Below are 13,667 nucleotides of genomic sequence, written 5' to 3' on the forward strand. Positions count from 1 at the left end.
TGTGTGTGTGTGTGTGTGCGCACGCGCGTGTGCATGCACACGCTGAACACAAGGTCTGGGGCAGAATTTTATGAGGGAGAAAGGAAGCGGGTGAAAAGACCGGAGGATGGAGGGACAGACAGACAGCAACAGGGGGCTGCAGCCTGGGAGGCGGGGGGAGCAGGGACACGCACACGCCCCACGCACGCACGCTGCACCTCACACACGCACATGGCTCACACACATACAACACATACTGCACACCCACACTTCATGCAACTGTAGAGAAAGGAAGGCAGGGAGGGGCCTGAGAAAGACGGACAGACCGGGTGAGAGGGCCTGAGACAGATACAAAGGCGAGCGCGTGCACTCACACATCCACGCAGGCCCACGGCAGGACTGGGCCCAGGGTACATCGTCACTGCAAATTTTACATATGAATGTATATAAGAATAAACGCGCCAGCAGCCGAAAGTGAGCGCCAGTAAATGTGGGCCGGAGGATGGAGAGACAGAAAGACAAGGAGACACAGAGGCCGATGTGCAGAGCACAGGTGACAGGCCTGGACAGACACACACTCAGGAACATGCCCCATCTGCTCTAGGTTAGAGGCATGAGGTAGGAAGCACAAATGACGGTCTTTGTGTGTGTGTGTGTGCTTTTCCGCATCTTTCTTGCTCCACTGTAAGAAATATATATTAGTTTTTCATGAGGGAAAATCTTATTTTTCTCAAAAAAAAAAAAAAATGCATGCAGAATAAATGAAAAAACACTGAAAGCAGGAAAGGCAGGAGGAGGGTATGCGGGACTTCCAGGTCTCCAATCCCCTGGAGCAGGCTGATAACTGGACAGGCTTGCACAAAGAGGGGCGGGCAGAGGGCCCACGAAACGGTGGTCTCTGCAGAGTGGATGTCTCTCGCCTTTCCCCTCTGTCTCTCATGAAGAATTGAGCAACAGCCAACTGAACAGAGGCCCAGAGTGAGAGTCAAAACCAGAGAAGGAGACGGAGACAAGAGGCGGGTGAGACAAAGCACGCTTTCTCGCCTTCCTTTCCTAACCAGACGTCACCCACGTGGGTCAGATCTGGGTGCACCAGAGAGAATTTCCCCAATCCTTCAAGCTCTTGTCCTAGAGGATGAACTGCATGAACCACTGTCACAACCCTATGAGTTCCAGGGGGTTGGGGAAAGCTCCATGACCTCTGAGGTGTGTTTTGAAGGATGAATAGGAGTTTGCCAGATTGCAGAGAGGAAAGAAGGGGCACCCCCAAAGGGCATTAATGCTGGGCAACGGCATGGCGGTGTGAGAGAGGGCCTGGGGAGGAGGCAGAGGCCTGGAGACATTCATCAATAAGGAGACAATCTGAGAGAGACAGAGACGGAGACAGAGAATAGAGAAATAGAGTCAGCAGCAAGGCACAGAGGAAAAAAAAAATTAACAACAGGGAGACACGGAGGGACACATATAGGAAGAGATAGAAGAATAGAAGCACACGGAGACACTGAAAGACCGAGAATTGGGGCAGGGAGGCAGGGCTGGGGCAGGGAATAGAAAGAAACACACTACTAAAAAGCCTGTCAAGACAGAGCCCGAGCCAGACAAAGAGAGGGCGGGAGAGAGCTGGAGAGGCACAAAGAACAGGGACGGAGGAAGATATGCAGAGAAATACGCGGCGACTCGGTGGAGAGAAAAGGGGTGCGGGGGCCTCTCTGGGGGCCGCCTCGGGACCCGAGTGCGACCCCGCCGACCAGCGTCGCGCAGGCTCAGGCTCGGGCTCACCCCGACGCGACGCGCCAGCGCGGGCGAGTGCTTTGTCCCCGCCTTTGTCCCTGCCGGGGCTGCGGCGCACCCCGCGCCGGCTCACACACTTCCCTGCGCCCCTGGTGCTGTGTGCGCGCTCCGAGCCCACACGCATCTGCACAGACACGTGCTGCCCCACGCTCGTCCGCGGAATGCAGTTACACACATCGGTGCTCATAGCCCTGGAGACCGTAGGGTCAGGCTCGAACGAGCTGGATTGTATCCGTGCAATACACACAAATCCATGCAACACGACCAGAAAAAAAAAAAAAAAAAAGACCCACTCACTTCATACCCTGTTAATACCCAGGTGCACATACAACACAGGAGCCCACAGGCTAGCATATTACCTGGATAGTGTGTATAGACAGACAGAGCCATGGGCAAGCAGGCCCACACACACCCACATGAACACAAAGGCACGCACATCCCAACGCACACACTCCCAAAAGCAAACAGAAGACTTGAACCACAAACTCACTTCCATGCTCCTTGAGAGATCCTGTTCATGCTCCCAACACATGCACACACCCATGGGTCAGGGTCTCAGGCTTGTGAAAATAATGCCGAACGGAGTAATATCCCAATTTTGACATTTTTTAATTAAAGTGTTTTCATGGCCAGAAGTGATTCACGGATTGGTGTGTGATCTGATGTAAAATAAATTTCTTCATATAGACTGTTGCAAATGAACTAACTTCCCAGGCTGTTCATTGGTTGGTGGTGGAGGAAAAGGGAGGAGAGGATGGGTCTTTGGATTTTTCTCCTAAGTGCCCAGGACTTATTGCTCCAGCTCCACCTCCCACCCAGCCCAGCACTCCTGGGAAACACGTGAGCATATCCGCAACTCTTCACAGGCCTGACCACTCCACTCAGCACCGAGTGTCAACCACCACCATCCACCCAGAGCATCTGAGTCCTTCAGTGCTCACACTTTGAGAGTTCTGGCCTTCACCTGGTATATCTCAGACATAAGCAAGGCTTCTGCCAGACGTACTCACTCCCCAAACGCAGGTGCAAATGTGCATGCACGGTCACATTTCCAAGTGGCTGTCTTCAATCCAATCATGTCATGCTGGAGCCCTCAGGCCACCAGTGCTGCCTGAACAAAGGCCCATCTGAAAGCAGTCTGGTCCTCAACCCCCCCCACCCCATCACTCTCTAGCACACAGTAGATGCTCAATAAACCACTGGCAAAACCACTGAGGTCTGTTTGTGTTTAATCAGACAATATGCAAAGTATTTACAACCAATTCTGGATCCCCCCACCCCCCAAGCCGGGGCCATGGAATGCGGGACCCCAGGCCCTGCCCAGAGCTGAGGATCCCCTAGGCCTCTGCATAGTCACCTGAAATCTACAAAACACTGTTAAAAAAAAAAAAAAAAAGACAGTATTAGGACACCTTATACAAAGGACCTTGGGCCGTTGGAAGGGGATTTGAGAGCCCGCTGTTGTAAGTGAGCCCACATTTGACTGGGACAAACAGGAGAAGACTTGGGTAATAGACATGTATGAAAGGAAAAGTTGAAATTTCATAGGCAGGCACCGCTTGGCCTCCTTCCCCACTGGCAGGGCCTGGCTGGCTCAAGAATCCCTGGCAGCAGGAATGTTATTGCTATGATGGGGGGCTGTGAGTGAAATGTACAATGTGTCTGGGGAACAGAGCAAGGGGCATTTTTACATGTTAAATATGGACACACATGGAAAAACACACATGCACACACGCACACATACAAACAGGGGCCCTTGGAAAGATGCCCACAAACTGTCAGCCACCTCTTTTAAGAGGGGCACACTGAGGCCCAGGGAAAAGTCACCACATACCCTAAGGCTGAACAGCAGACTTAGGGCCAAAACACAGTCTCCCGATGCCCTGGGCTGGGCTCACTACGTGATACCAGGCCACAGGGTCTGGACAGGAGTGGTGTAATTACAGAGGCCACAGCCACACATGGAGGCAGACACTGCAGCCCAGAAAGGAAGCAAGGGCCACTCAAGGTCACACAGCCAGTCCTGATGCATGGCAGGGGACACCCTCATCCCCTCTCACCCCAGGCTAGGCCCTCCTTTCTCTACACATAAGTTAAGGGGTGCCAACTTGGAGAGAACAGGGACCAGGCATTGAAATGACACAGGACAAAGAGGGCAAAGGAGGACCTGGGGTTCCCTCCTGAGGCTAGGGCCTCCCAACCACTTGGATCTTCTATTTCTCCTTGATTGCCTCTAGAGCCTGGGAGCTCACTCTTTTTCATGGCTGCCTAGCCTTGAAGGTCGACACTTACCCACATTCTGATTGAAGTCTGCCTCCCTACACCTTCAGCTTCACCCCTCATTCCTAGCTCAGCCTCACATCCACCTCCACTCTCTCCCGGCACAGCAGCCCCACGGAGCACGAAGTAGCAGCAGAACTCTCTGCTATCTCTAACCCATCCTCAGGCCCTTGTCCCCTGGGCTGCCACAGTCTGTCCATGATGGCTCCGAGGACACTCTTGTTGGTTCCTGAGGAAGACAGGGAGCACCGTGTTCTTTTCCCACTTCAACCCTGAATTGCTCTGTAGCCTTGGGCAAGTCAGTTTCCCCATGGGTAATATGAGAACAAAGAATTGATGCTCTCTAAGGGTCCCTCAGGTCTAAGAAGGGCAGGGTTTGAGGGGGGTGCCCACCCACCCACCACCATCAAGTCAATCTAGGCCTTGGACTGCCAAGCCTGGGAGCCATGACAGAGAGTTCTGGACCCAGTGGCTTTCCATCCACAGGTGTTTCAGAAGTGGACGGCAAGGGGCAGGGTGGCCGAGGGCCCATCACTCCTCTTTGGAAAGGCTCTTTGGCCAGCTCTGGAGACAGACCTGGGTGGCGTAGAAGTAGGAAGGAGCCAATACACGGAGTAGGTTGAGTCTGGGTAAAAAGAGCCAGCCCTCAGCCCCAGCCCTTCTTCCCGGTTCTTCTTGCCAAGACACACAGAGCTTCAGGAGGGGTACAGGGAGGAGGCATGTGGCTGGAGTGGGAGCTGGGACGCAGTCGCTGTGCCAGCCTTAGACCCCGCCCTCCAGGCTGTCCCAGGCCCTAAGCCTTTCCATGCCACGAAAGAGGGAGGGGCCTCGTCATGGGCAATTCAGCCCCCGCAGAGAGGATCAACGGCAGGCAGGCAGAGGGAGGCAGGACCCCACTTCGGGGGCCACCCAGCCCCAGATCCAAGCCAAGAAGCCAGTCTGGCCCTGTAGCCTGCTCCCTATAGGTTCTCTCCAGGCTGATACTGGGGCTCGGTGGATGTGAAATAGTCCTCCAGAAAGGCCTGTAGGTACTCGAAGGTGGGCCGTTCCTCTGGCTCCTTCCGCCAGCACTGGCACATGAGGTCGTGCAGGGACTCAGGACACTCAGGCGGGCAGGGCATCCGGTAGCCCCGCTCCACCTGATCCAGCACCTCTCGGTTTACCATCCCTGTGGGCAGAGGGAGGAGTGAGGCTGACTCTGGGGAAGAAAGTGGGGTGGGGGAAAGTGGATGGGGACAACAAAGAGGGCTTCCCACCTAGGACAGGGTGCGTGTGACCACGGATAAACCCCTCCCCCAGGCTGGAAGCCCAGCCTGGAGAGAGAACCTAAGATCAGACATTACACCTGTTTATTATAGAGACGGGGAAACTGGGGCCCAGGAGAGGGCATAGCTTGTCCAAGGTCACCAAGGCACAGAGGTTCAGGGACCAAAGATAGGTAATAAGAGTCCTCTTACCAGGGTAGGGCACTCGTCCCTTTGTTGTAAGCTCTGTCAGCAGGATCCCAAAGGACCACACGTCCGACTTGATGGTGAACCGGCCATAGAGGGCGGCTTCTGGAGCCGTCCACTTGATGGGGAATTTGGCACCTGCAGGCATGAGAAAGGTCAGGGGACACTCAGCAAAATGTCGTGAGCTCTCTGCCAGATAGGCACCATTCTCATACCCACTTGATAAATAAGGATATTGAGACTCAGAGAAGGGGTATGACTTCCCAAGGTCATAAGGCACCTGCCCAGTCCCTGCCCACCTTGCCGGGCTGTGTATTCATTGTCTTCGATGAGCCGAGCCAGCCCGAAGTCAGCTACTTTGCACACGAGGTTCTCTCCAACCAGGATGTTGGCAGCTCGGAGGTCCCGGTGGACGTAGTTCATCCGCTCCACGTATGCCATGCCTGAGGCAATCTGCAGGCGAAACCCAGAAGCCTGGCTCAGGGGCCACCCCATGCCCTTCCTAGGTCACAGGGCACATGCCCAGGGCTGGGGTCATCCCCAGGATGGAGAGTCAAACACCCTGCCCTTCCCAGTTCTTCAAGCAAGTGAAGTCAGTTAATAATACACTACTGCAACAAAAAGCAGGACTAGCGCTCAGCAGGAGGGAACAAAGAGCAAAGACAAAGAGCAAAGGGCAAAGGGAAAGCACTAGACAAGATGTAGCCAGGGAAGTGGGGTGACCCTGAAAAAGCCCCCAGATGCCCCAGACATAGATGAGTGCCAGGTCCTGCCTACTGTCCCGAGTCTCCTCTCTGAGCCTCAGTTTTCTTATCCATCAAGTGGAATAATAGCCATCCTTACCTCCTCAGATTGTAATATGTATTAGGTGAAAAAATGGTTGTCCTGTATTGTCTACAGCAAGTACTAATACATGTTTGTTGAATGACTGAATGACCTTCACAGACAAGAAAACTGAAGCCTGAGGTCCCACGGCAAGTCAATGACTCCTGAAGACCAGGTAAGGGCTCCTTCCTCTGCCTAAAACCACCACTCACAGCACCTAAAAGTGGTCCCAGTAATACAAGTGGCAAGATCGGTGAGAGTGGGGGCAATCAAGGCAAGCTTCCTGGAGGGGGCACTTAAGAAGACAGAATCAGCTGAGGTAGGTGGGACTGAGTGCTCAAAGCTAAGGGCAAAAAAGGGGCTGACTCACCTGAGCAGCCATGTCCACCAGCTGAGGCAGCCGCAGGTACTTGCCTGTCTCTCCCTTGAGAAAGTCCAGCAAACTCCCTGGGCAAAGAGAAAGCAGCTCTAGCCCCAACCCTGTCCTCCTGAGCCAGGAAGCAGTGATTACTACATCCTGTTCACCTGGGCGGGCAGGCCTCACTTTAACCAGCCCAGCAGATTTTATGTGAACCCACCTCTGAATAAAGTCTCACTCAGCATTTGTCACTCAAAAGGGAAGTAGGATGGGGAACAACTGAATGCCCACTTCCAGGTAAACAGAAACTATGACCCATCCACGTAGTGGACTACTATTCAGCAATAAAAAGGGAACAAAGTACTGACACATGTGACAAGAAAGGACCCCAGATATAAAAGATTACATGAATGAAGTTATAGAATAGACCAATCTAGGATTGCACGTCAGCGGCTGCCTAGGCTTGGGACTGGAGAGTCATCAAAAGGGGACAAGGCAGCTTTCTGGGGTGATGTAGATCTCTAATATTTTGATTGTAGTAAGGGATGCACAGACATTTGTTAAAATTCATTGAACTGGACACTTAAAATGGGGGTACTTTATTATATATAAATTATGCCTCCAAAAAAATAGAATTCTGAAAAATTAATTTTAAAATTAATAGGTCAAGCCAGGGACTTTGATATTGCCCAGCCTAGAGGATTGGGGGGATTCTCTTTCAGCCCCCAAATTGCAAATGGCTTTAGAAAACCAGCAAACTGGGGGAGACAAGATGCATTCCGGGAAACCAATAAAAACAAAATAAAGCAAGAAAGGCAACCTTTGGTTTAACTTTCCATTGACATGAAAAGTTGCCTCTATTTCATTCCACCTGTCAAGAGGTACATTCCAGATCGGAGGGCAGTGAGGCACACCCCCTGTGCCCCGCGGCGAGCAGCACCCTGACTCAGAGGGACCTCACCCTTGCTCATGTACTCCGTGACGATGTAGATGGGCTCCTCAGACACCACCGCGTACAGCTGCACCAGCTTCTCGTGCCTCAGTTTCTTCATCACCTGGGCCTCCTGCAGGAAGGCCTCTGGAGACATTGTGCCTGGCCTCAGGGTTTTGATGGCCACCCTGGTGGTGCCATTCCAGGTCCCTGTGTGGGGAGGGATGCCAGCTGCCTCAGTGGAGGCCCCCCATTCCCATCCCACAGGGACCCAGGATCCGCCTGGGTACCAATTTCAGCTTTGGCCTCCCTGGCCATGTGATAACCCGGCCAAGGCCCAGGCCCTTTCTGAGGCTCAGAGTTCCCACCTGTCAAATGGGGACAATGACAGGATGCTCCTTACAGGGCTGTTACAAGGATTAAATGAGTCTCTGCTACATGCTCAAGAAATAGTAGTTATCGTTAGGACTATGATTATTAAAAATGTCCCCAAAAGCAGCACATTCACCTGGGATGGGAGACCATGGTACAACTCATGTGCCTTCTGGTGCCTCAGGTGCTGGCAAATGAATGGGGCCCGGGCAAGGTGAAGCGGTCTCAGAACAGGCCACCCAAACAAGAGGGTGTCTCGAACCAAAAAGTAAGGCATCACACTAAGTACAAAGGCTTGGAGGTCAAACTGGCTAGTTTGACTCCGACCTCTGCCTCCTGCTGGCAGTGAGACGGTGAATGGGTCGATTTCCCTCTCTGAGCCTCCATCTCTTTGTCTGAAGAATGGCGATGCTATAGTGTCTCCCTGTGGGGCTATCTGAGCATTAGATGAGATTTTAGCCGCTGGGCCAGACCCGCTGCGAAAGCTCAATAAATGAGAGTCGCAGCTATCACTTTATTATTATCTGGTTTCTTGTGGAGCCTTGGGAGAAGCTGTGTTCTAGACCAGTGTGTTTAATTTGAGTTCTTGTCACTGCTGGGCTGAAGCTTCTCTGATAAGTGGCCTGGGGCCCACTCTTCCCAGTCTCTGGGCCTCCGTCTAAGGGTTGGGGCTCAGGCTTGTTTCTGTGGCCCTCCTGGCACAGCCCACCTGGAGATCTGTACCTGGCACTTCACAAGCCTACCTGGAGCACTGGGGAAGAAGTGAGAACCTCCCCCACTAACACTACCATATGCCTAAGCAGGGATGAGTCTTAGAGCCACCAGAACAGCAGATGCCGTGGACTTATTCGGGTTTTGCTCACGTCCTCATTTTGTGTCTGAGCCAGCTTCTCGACCTTCTCCCCTTTTCCCTCACTCAAAGCCAACATCGCCCCTTTCCTGACTTGGCCTGACCTCCGGCCTCCAGGCCTTTGCCCCCGCAGTGCCTTCCACCCAGGAAGCCTCTCTGTGCAGCTCCATCATCTCTTCCTCTGAAGGGAGGAAAATGGAAACAGTGATGCCCAGTGCATATCGCGGCTCCGATGAAAACCTTGAAGACAGCACACCGTGATCCTTCCACTGAAGCCACAAGCTTAGAACCATCATGCCTACCTCACCCCAACGTCCACGATTCCTCTGCGTCAGCAGAGACCAGTGAGCGGACGGGGGCCTGCGTTTCATCAGGGCTGCGTGGTATTTGTTTTCAAGGAAGGTTTTGCCATTCCTCCGGGGTTACACAGGAGACTGTTAACAGGCCCCAAACGTGCCAAACCTGCACTTCCCAGTGCTCCCTCCACGAGCTGGGGCTGCTCTTCCCAGGGCTAAGAGGTAATATGTGGATGCACGCTGGCCCAGTGTCCTCACAGCCCCACAGTGGGTCCTGTTATCACCAGCCCCACTTTACAGGTGGCAAAATCGAGGCTCAGAGTGAAGCCTCCTAGCCAAGACCACCCGGGCAAGCCACAAGGAATTGCAATGCCCAGCCCTGAGCAGTCCTTGGTAAACAGGTGCCATGGCCTGCAGAGGCGGGAGGTGGGGGCGGGGGGTGCCTGCACCCCATCTTTGTGCCACCCACCACTAGGGAAGCTTCATCTTTAGAAGGGCCCACTGTTCAGCAGAGGCAATGAAGTCCCAGGGAGGTAACAGGGAGGGACACATAGGGGGCTTTGAGCCGCCAGACAGGATGGACGTCTGTCTGGTTCTCAGGCGGGGACACAGAAGTGCCCCCAAGGGAACCGCGGTCTCCTCCGAGGGGGCAGGGGAGAGGCCTTACCCATCCACACCTCTCCAAAGCAGCCCTGGCCCAGCTTGACCTCCAGCCGCAGTGACTCCCGGGGGATCTCCCAGGCATCCTTGGCCAGCCCCTGAGTCTGCGGCTTGGATGTGGGGCACACAGTGGTGAGGCGGTGGCACAGGCCGTCGGCATGTTCTGAAGAGGGAGGCAGGGAGGGGGAGTTCAGGCCGGGGGTCCGCCCTGGGACCTCCCTGTCCCGCAGCGTGTGTGTACACAATGCACGCACACAGGCTTCAGGGACACACAGGATGCCCTTGAGGCCAGGTGTCCACACCTGTGTGTACGTACTTTCACCCCACACAGGTCCTCACTGCCTCATGCACCCGCTCATTCATCCATTCATTCATCAGACTTTAAGGGGTGGCCAGTTAAGTGGGTGCCAGGGACCCAGTGGGGGACAAGTTCAGTGGAACCAGGCTTCAGGGAGCTCATAGTCCAGGGGGAGCCCAACTTCCCTTAATCAACTCCCAGGACCCTGTGCATGCAGCAGCAGGTAGGCTGGTGGACTCTTGGAAGGCTTCCCAGAGGAAGTAGCACTTGGGCGTGGATCTGCAGGAGCAGGCGTGGTGAACTGGGGAACAGCCCTCCACACAGAGGGCACAGTGGCTCAGGCCTGCGCCAAGGCCCTGAGTTGGGGAGGAACAGCTGCTGAGTTAGAGGAGCTGATGGGAGGCCAGGGGGGCTTCAGGGAAGTGAATAGGGAAAGGGCAGCCCCAGGTTTAGACTACCCACGGCCATGCTTAGACTACCTGAGACAAGGTTTAGACTACCCAAGAGACCGCACTGGGGTCTTTATCCTAAGATTTCAAGATAGCTCCTGGTGGGCTTCGATTTGGGGAAACAGGGTTTTGAAGGGACAGCTGTGGTGGCCAAGGGGACAGAGAGAAGTGGCACATCCTAGAGTGCGGCAGGAAGCCCGCCTGACAGAGGAAGAGGAGGTGTGGAGCGGGGAATGGCTGGCATTCTCAGAACAGGCCACACCTGCACACAGAGGCCTCGACTACAAGCCACAGCCACACGGGCATCCACAGAGACCCACCCACAGGGGTTCACACAGGCCCATGACACTTCAGTCCACTGGGTAGCCCTGGACATCCAGATGGAGCAGTCACATTATTGCACACATGGCCTGCACATGTGAGCTCACTGCCTGCCGCTGGCTCGCTTTCTCTCCCTCTTTCCCTCTTTGCAGGCATCGATCTGGCCACCCCCTCCCTCCTCTCCCAGTAACTGGTTCAGACCGGTCCTAGGGCTGCAGAGACAACCAACACCAGACTGTGCCCCCTCCCTTCCCTGCTCACTTCTCCAGGCAGCCCCCGCCCACCCCCCCACCAGCCAGCTGCAGAGGAGGAGAAAAAGGAGGGAGCGCAGTGAGGGATGAGGAATGAGGGGAAACAGGGAAGAGACCACAGGAAGGGAAGAGGGAAAAGATGGGGAGGGAGAAGTGGAAAGGGAGGAGGGAAAGAGGGGGAAGGAAGAAGGGGCAGGAGAAATAAGGGGGGAGAAGAGCAGGAGCAGGAGATAACAGAAGCCCCAGCCCTCGCTGGGCTCTGCCCCCTCCTCGGGGTCTGCAGCTGGGCTGAGATAACTCCCCGCCACACGCCCTCATAGGGCCTAGCCCCAGGCCCAGGCAACCTGCTCGCCCCTGGCCCCAGCTGCCCAGCCCCCGGAGGCTTGCATCCAGGGCAGAGAAAGGGCACTCACTGGAGTAGTAGGCTACGAGCTGCTGCAGACTGTTGAACTGGGTGCGAGAGGTGATGTAGAAGCCGCCACTGTCCAGCTTGCGGATCTTGTAGTGCTTCACGTTGAGGCCCTTGGCATTGTCGAAGTCAGACACTGAGAGGCAGTAGGCACCTGCAAGGCAGAGCCAGGGAGGGGCCATGACCACCATGCCTGTCACCCCCACGGGCTATGGCACTAAGTGCAGTTCTGGGCCTATCCCACACAGAATGAGAGAGTGAGGCCAAGTCAGCATCCCCTGGCCCAGGGCAGAGCCAGGTCTGATCCAACCTGTCTCTGAGCACTCAGCTCTGGGGCAACCACCAAGACAGGGTCAAGTGAGCAAAGAGACACCTGAACAGAAAGCCTCACCATGCATCCTTGGCCCTGGCAAGGCCCCTGAAGCCTGAGTGAACATCCCACTTGTACAACCTGGAGAAGTTGCATGCCTTCTCTGGGCCTCAGTTTCCTCCTCTGTACAATGGGGCTACTCCCAGGGCTACTGCGAAGATTCAATGAGACCACATATAAGAAAGCCTTTGCACACGGGAGGTGCTTAACTGTTTGCTGGAGTGTAGGAATGGCCTCAAGTGGCTGTGTGTCCCCGGACTAACTGCTTTCCCTCTCTGGGTCTGCCCACGAGAGCATTATTGGTGCCCCACCACTTCCTAAAGACTCCAGGCTTGGGCAGGAGCTGGTGGTTGGCTGAGGCTGTGGCAGTTGTGGGCAGGAGATCATGTGCTGGGTAAGGCCTGAAGACTGCCAAGGCTCAGCTGTGCCAGCCATAATGGACCCCTCCCTGTTTTCCTTAAGCCTGGAAAAGCTTTGGGCTGAAAAAGCTTCTTCCTTCCCACCAGGCCTGGCTAGGAGCCTCTGCTAACCTGAGCTCAAGAGACACCTAGAGCAGCATCAGGGAACAAGGCTGAGCCCCAAAGGCAGGGGCAGTGGGAACAAAGGCTCCAGCAGCCAGAGAAAGCCCTTCTTGGGAAGTAGCAGTCAGGCTTCTAAGTGTACATACTAGAAGCCTACTGACACTCGGGCCGGTCCTCTGGTAGGGGTTAAGATCCTGTGTAAAGAAGAGGAAAGGAGGCCCAGAGAGGGAAAGCAGCTAGCCTCAGGGAACCCAGTAAGTCAGGCAGAGCTGGAACTTGAACCAGTACCCGGGTCTCTAAAGCCTACGTGAGGCAACCATGACTTGCTGCAGGTGACCCAGGCCATAGGCCTGAGCCCGAAGCCAGCCTCTGACCACATGTGCACACACGCAGGCATGTCTGTGCCCGGCGGCCTCATGCTAACACAGGCACACACTCCCCAGGCCCAAGGCGTGAAGACAAACCCACCACAATTCACTCCCACGCAGCAACACACAGATAATTCCATCCCCACGTGCCTGGACGCACACATAGCGTGCACACATAGTGTGCGCGGCCACACGACCGCTCATAAATGCACATGTGTGACATAGATGATCTGCTTTCCCATCTCCCGCTGAGCCCCAGGCCCACAGGAAGTGGCCCAGCTTTGTTGCCATGGTGATGGGGCGCCTGCAGCAGCCCACTTGCAGAGGGGCGGAAGGGAAAGTAAGCCAGTGATACACATTCTCTGGTTGGGGGAAGGGACAGGAGAGGAACAGGGGCCAGAACTGTCGGGGGAAAGGCAGAGCCAAGTCCCAGAACCCAGTCCAGCCCCAAAGCCCCCAGAAGAAGGGGAAGAATAGGGGCCCATTATATCAGCACCCATCCTGGGAACAAGTCTTTTGCTGTGTGACCCTCAGTCCTCCTGATAACCTATGTCCATTCCTCATCTGAAGAAACTGAGGCCAGGGAGGCTAAGTGTCATTTTTTGCTGCACCCAGTGTTCCTCAAATGTTCCTCCCTGCCTTTATTCTATCATGTTCTCTACCGCTCTTACCACTTCATTCCATATACCAAACTCCTATTCATTCTGCAACACTCAGCTGAAGCAAGCCACAAGAAGACCGCTCCCGCTGGCCAGCAGGAGTGCTCCTACCTTTCGTGGTCTCGCTTTCTCGCACTAGGAAGGTCCCTCTCGGGTTCTCCGTGTTGAGCAGTAACCGCTCTGACTCCCGTCTGGTGATCTTGCCAAAGTACCACCTGGGGCAGGAGG

At 54.8% G+C, this 13,667-nt stretch overlaps 1 protein-coding gene across 5 annotated transcripts in view; it reads right to left on the reverse strand.

Annotated features, from left to right (window-relative positions):
* Positions 1-2,982: 2,982 nt before the first annotated feature.
* The window catches only part of SRC (SRC proto-oncogene, non-receptor tyrosine kinase), a 49,645-nt gene continuing 38,960 nt past the window's right edge, over positions 2,983-13,667 (reverse strand). For all 5 annotated transcript variants that reach the window (XM_016148294.2, XM_016148295.2, XM_016148296.2 and 2 more), the window contains 8 exons: positions 13,551-13,654; positions 11,526-11,675; positions 9,801-9,956; positions 7,646-7,825; positions 6,697-6,773; positions 5,801-5,954; positions 5,508-5,639; positions 2,983-5,218 (listed from right to left, as the gene is read on the reverse strand). In XM_016148294.2, the coding sequence (XP_016003780.2) occupies positions 5,010-5,218; positions 5,508-5,639; positions 5,801-5,954; positions 6,697-6,773; positions 7,646-7,825; positions 9,801-9,956; positions 11,526-11,675; positions 13,551-13,654 (1,162 nt within the window). In that variant the 3' untranslated portion in view covers positions 2,983-5,009. The remainder of the gene's footprint in view (positions 5,219-5,507; positions 5,640-5,800; positions 5,955-6,696; positions 6,774-7,645; positions 7,826-9,800; positions 9,957-11,525; positions 11,676-13,550; positions 13,655-13,667) is intronic.

Source organism: Rousettus aegyptiacus, unplaced genomic scaffold, assembly GCF_014176215.1.
Source record: "Rousettus aegyptiacus isolate mRouAeg1 unplaced genomic scaffold, mRouAeg1.p scaffold_m13_p_12, whole genome shotgun sequence".
Taxonomy (NCBI): domain Eukaryota; kingdom Metazoa; phylum Chordata; class Mammalia; order Chiroptera; family Pteropodidae; genus Rousettus; species Rousettus aegyptiacus.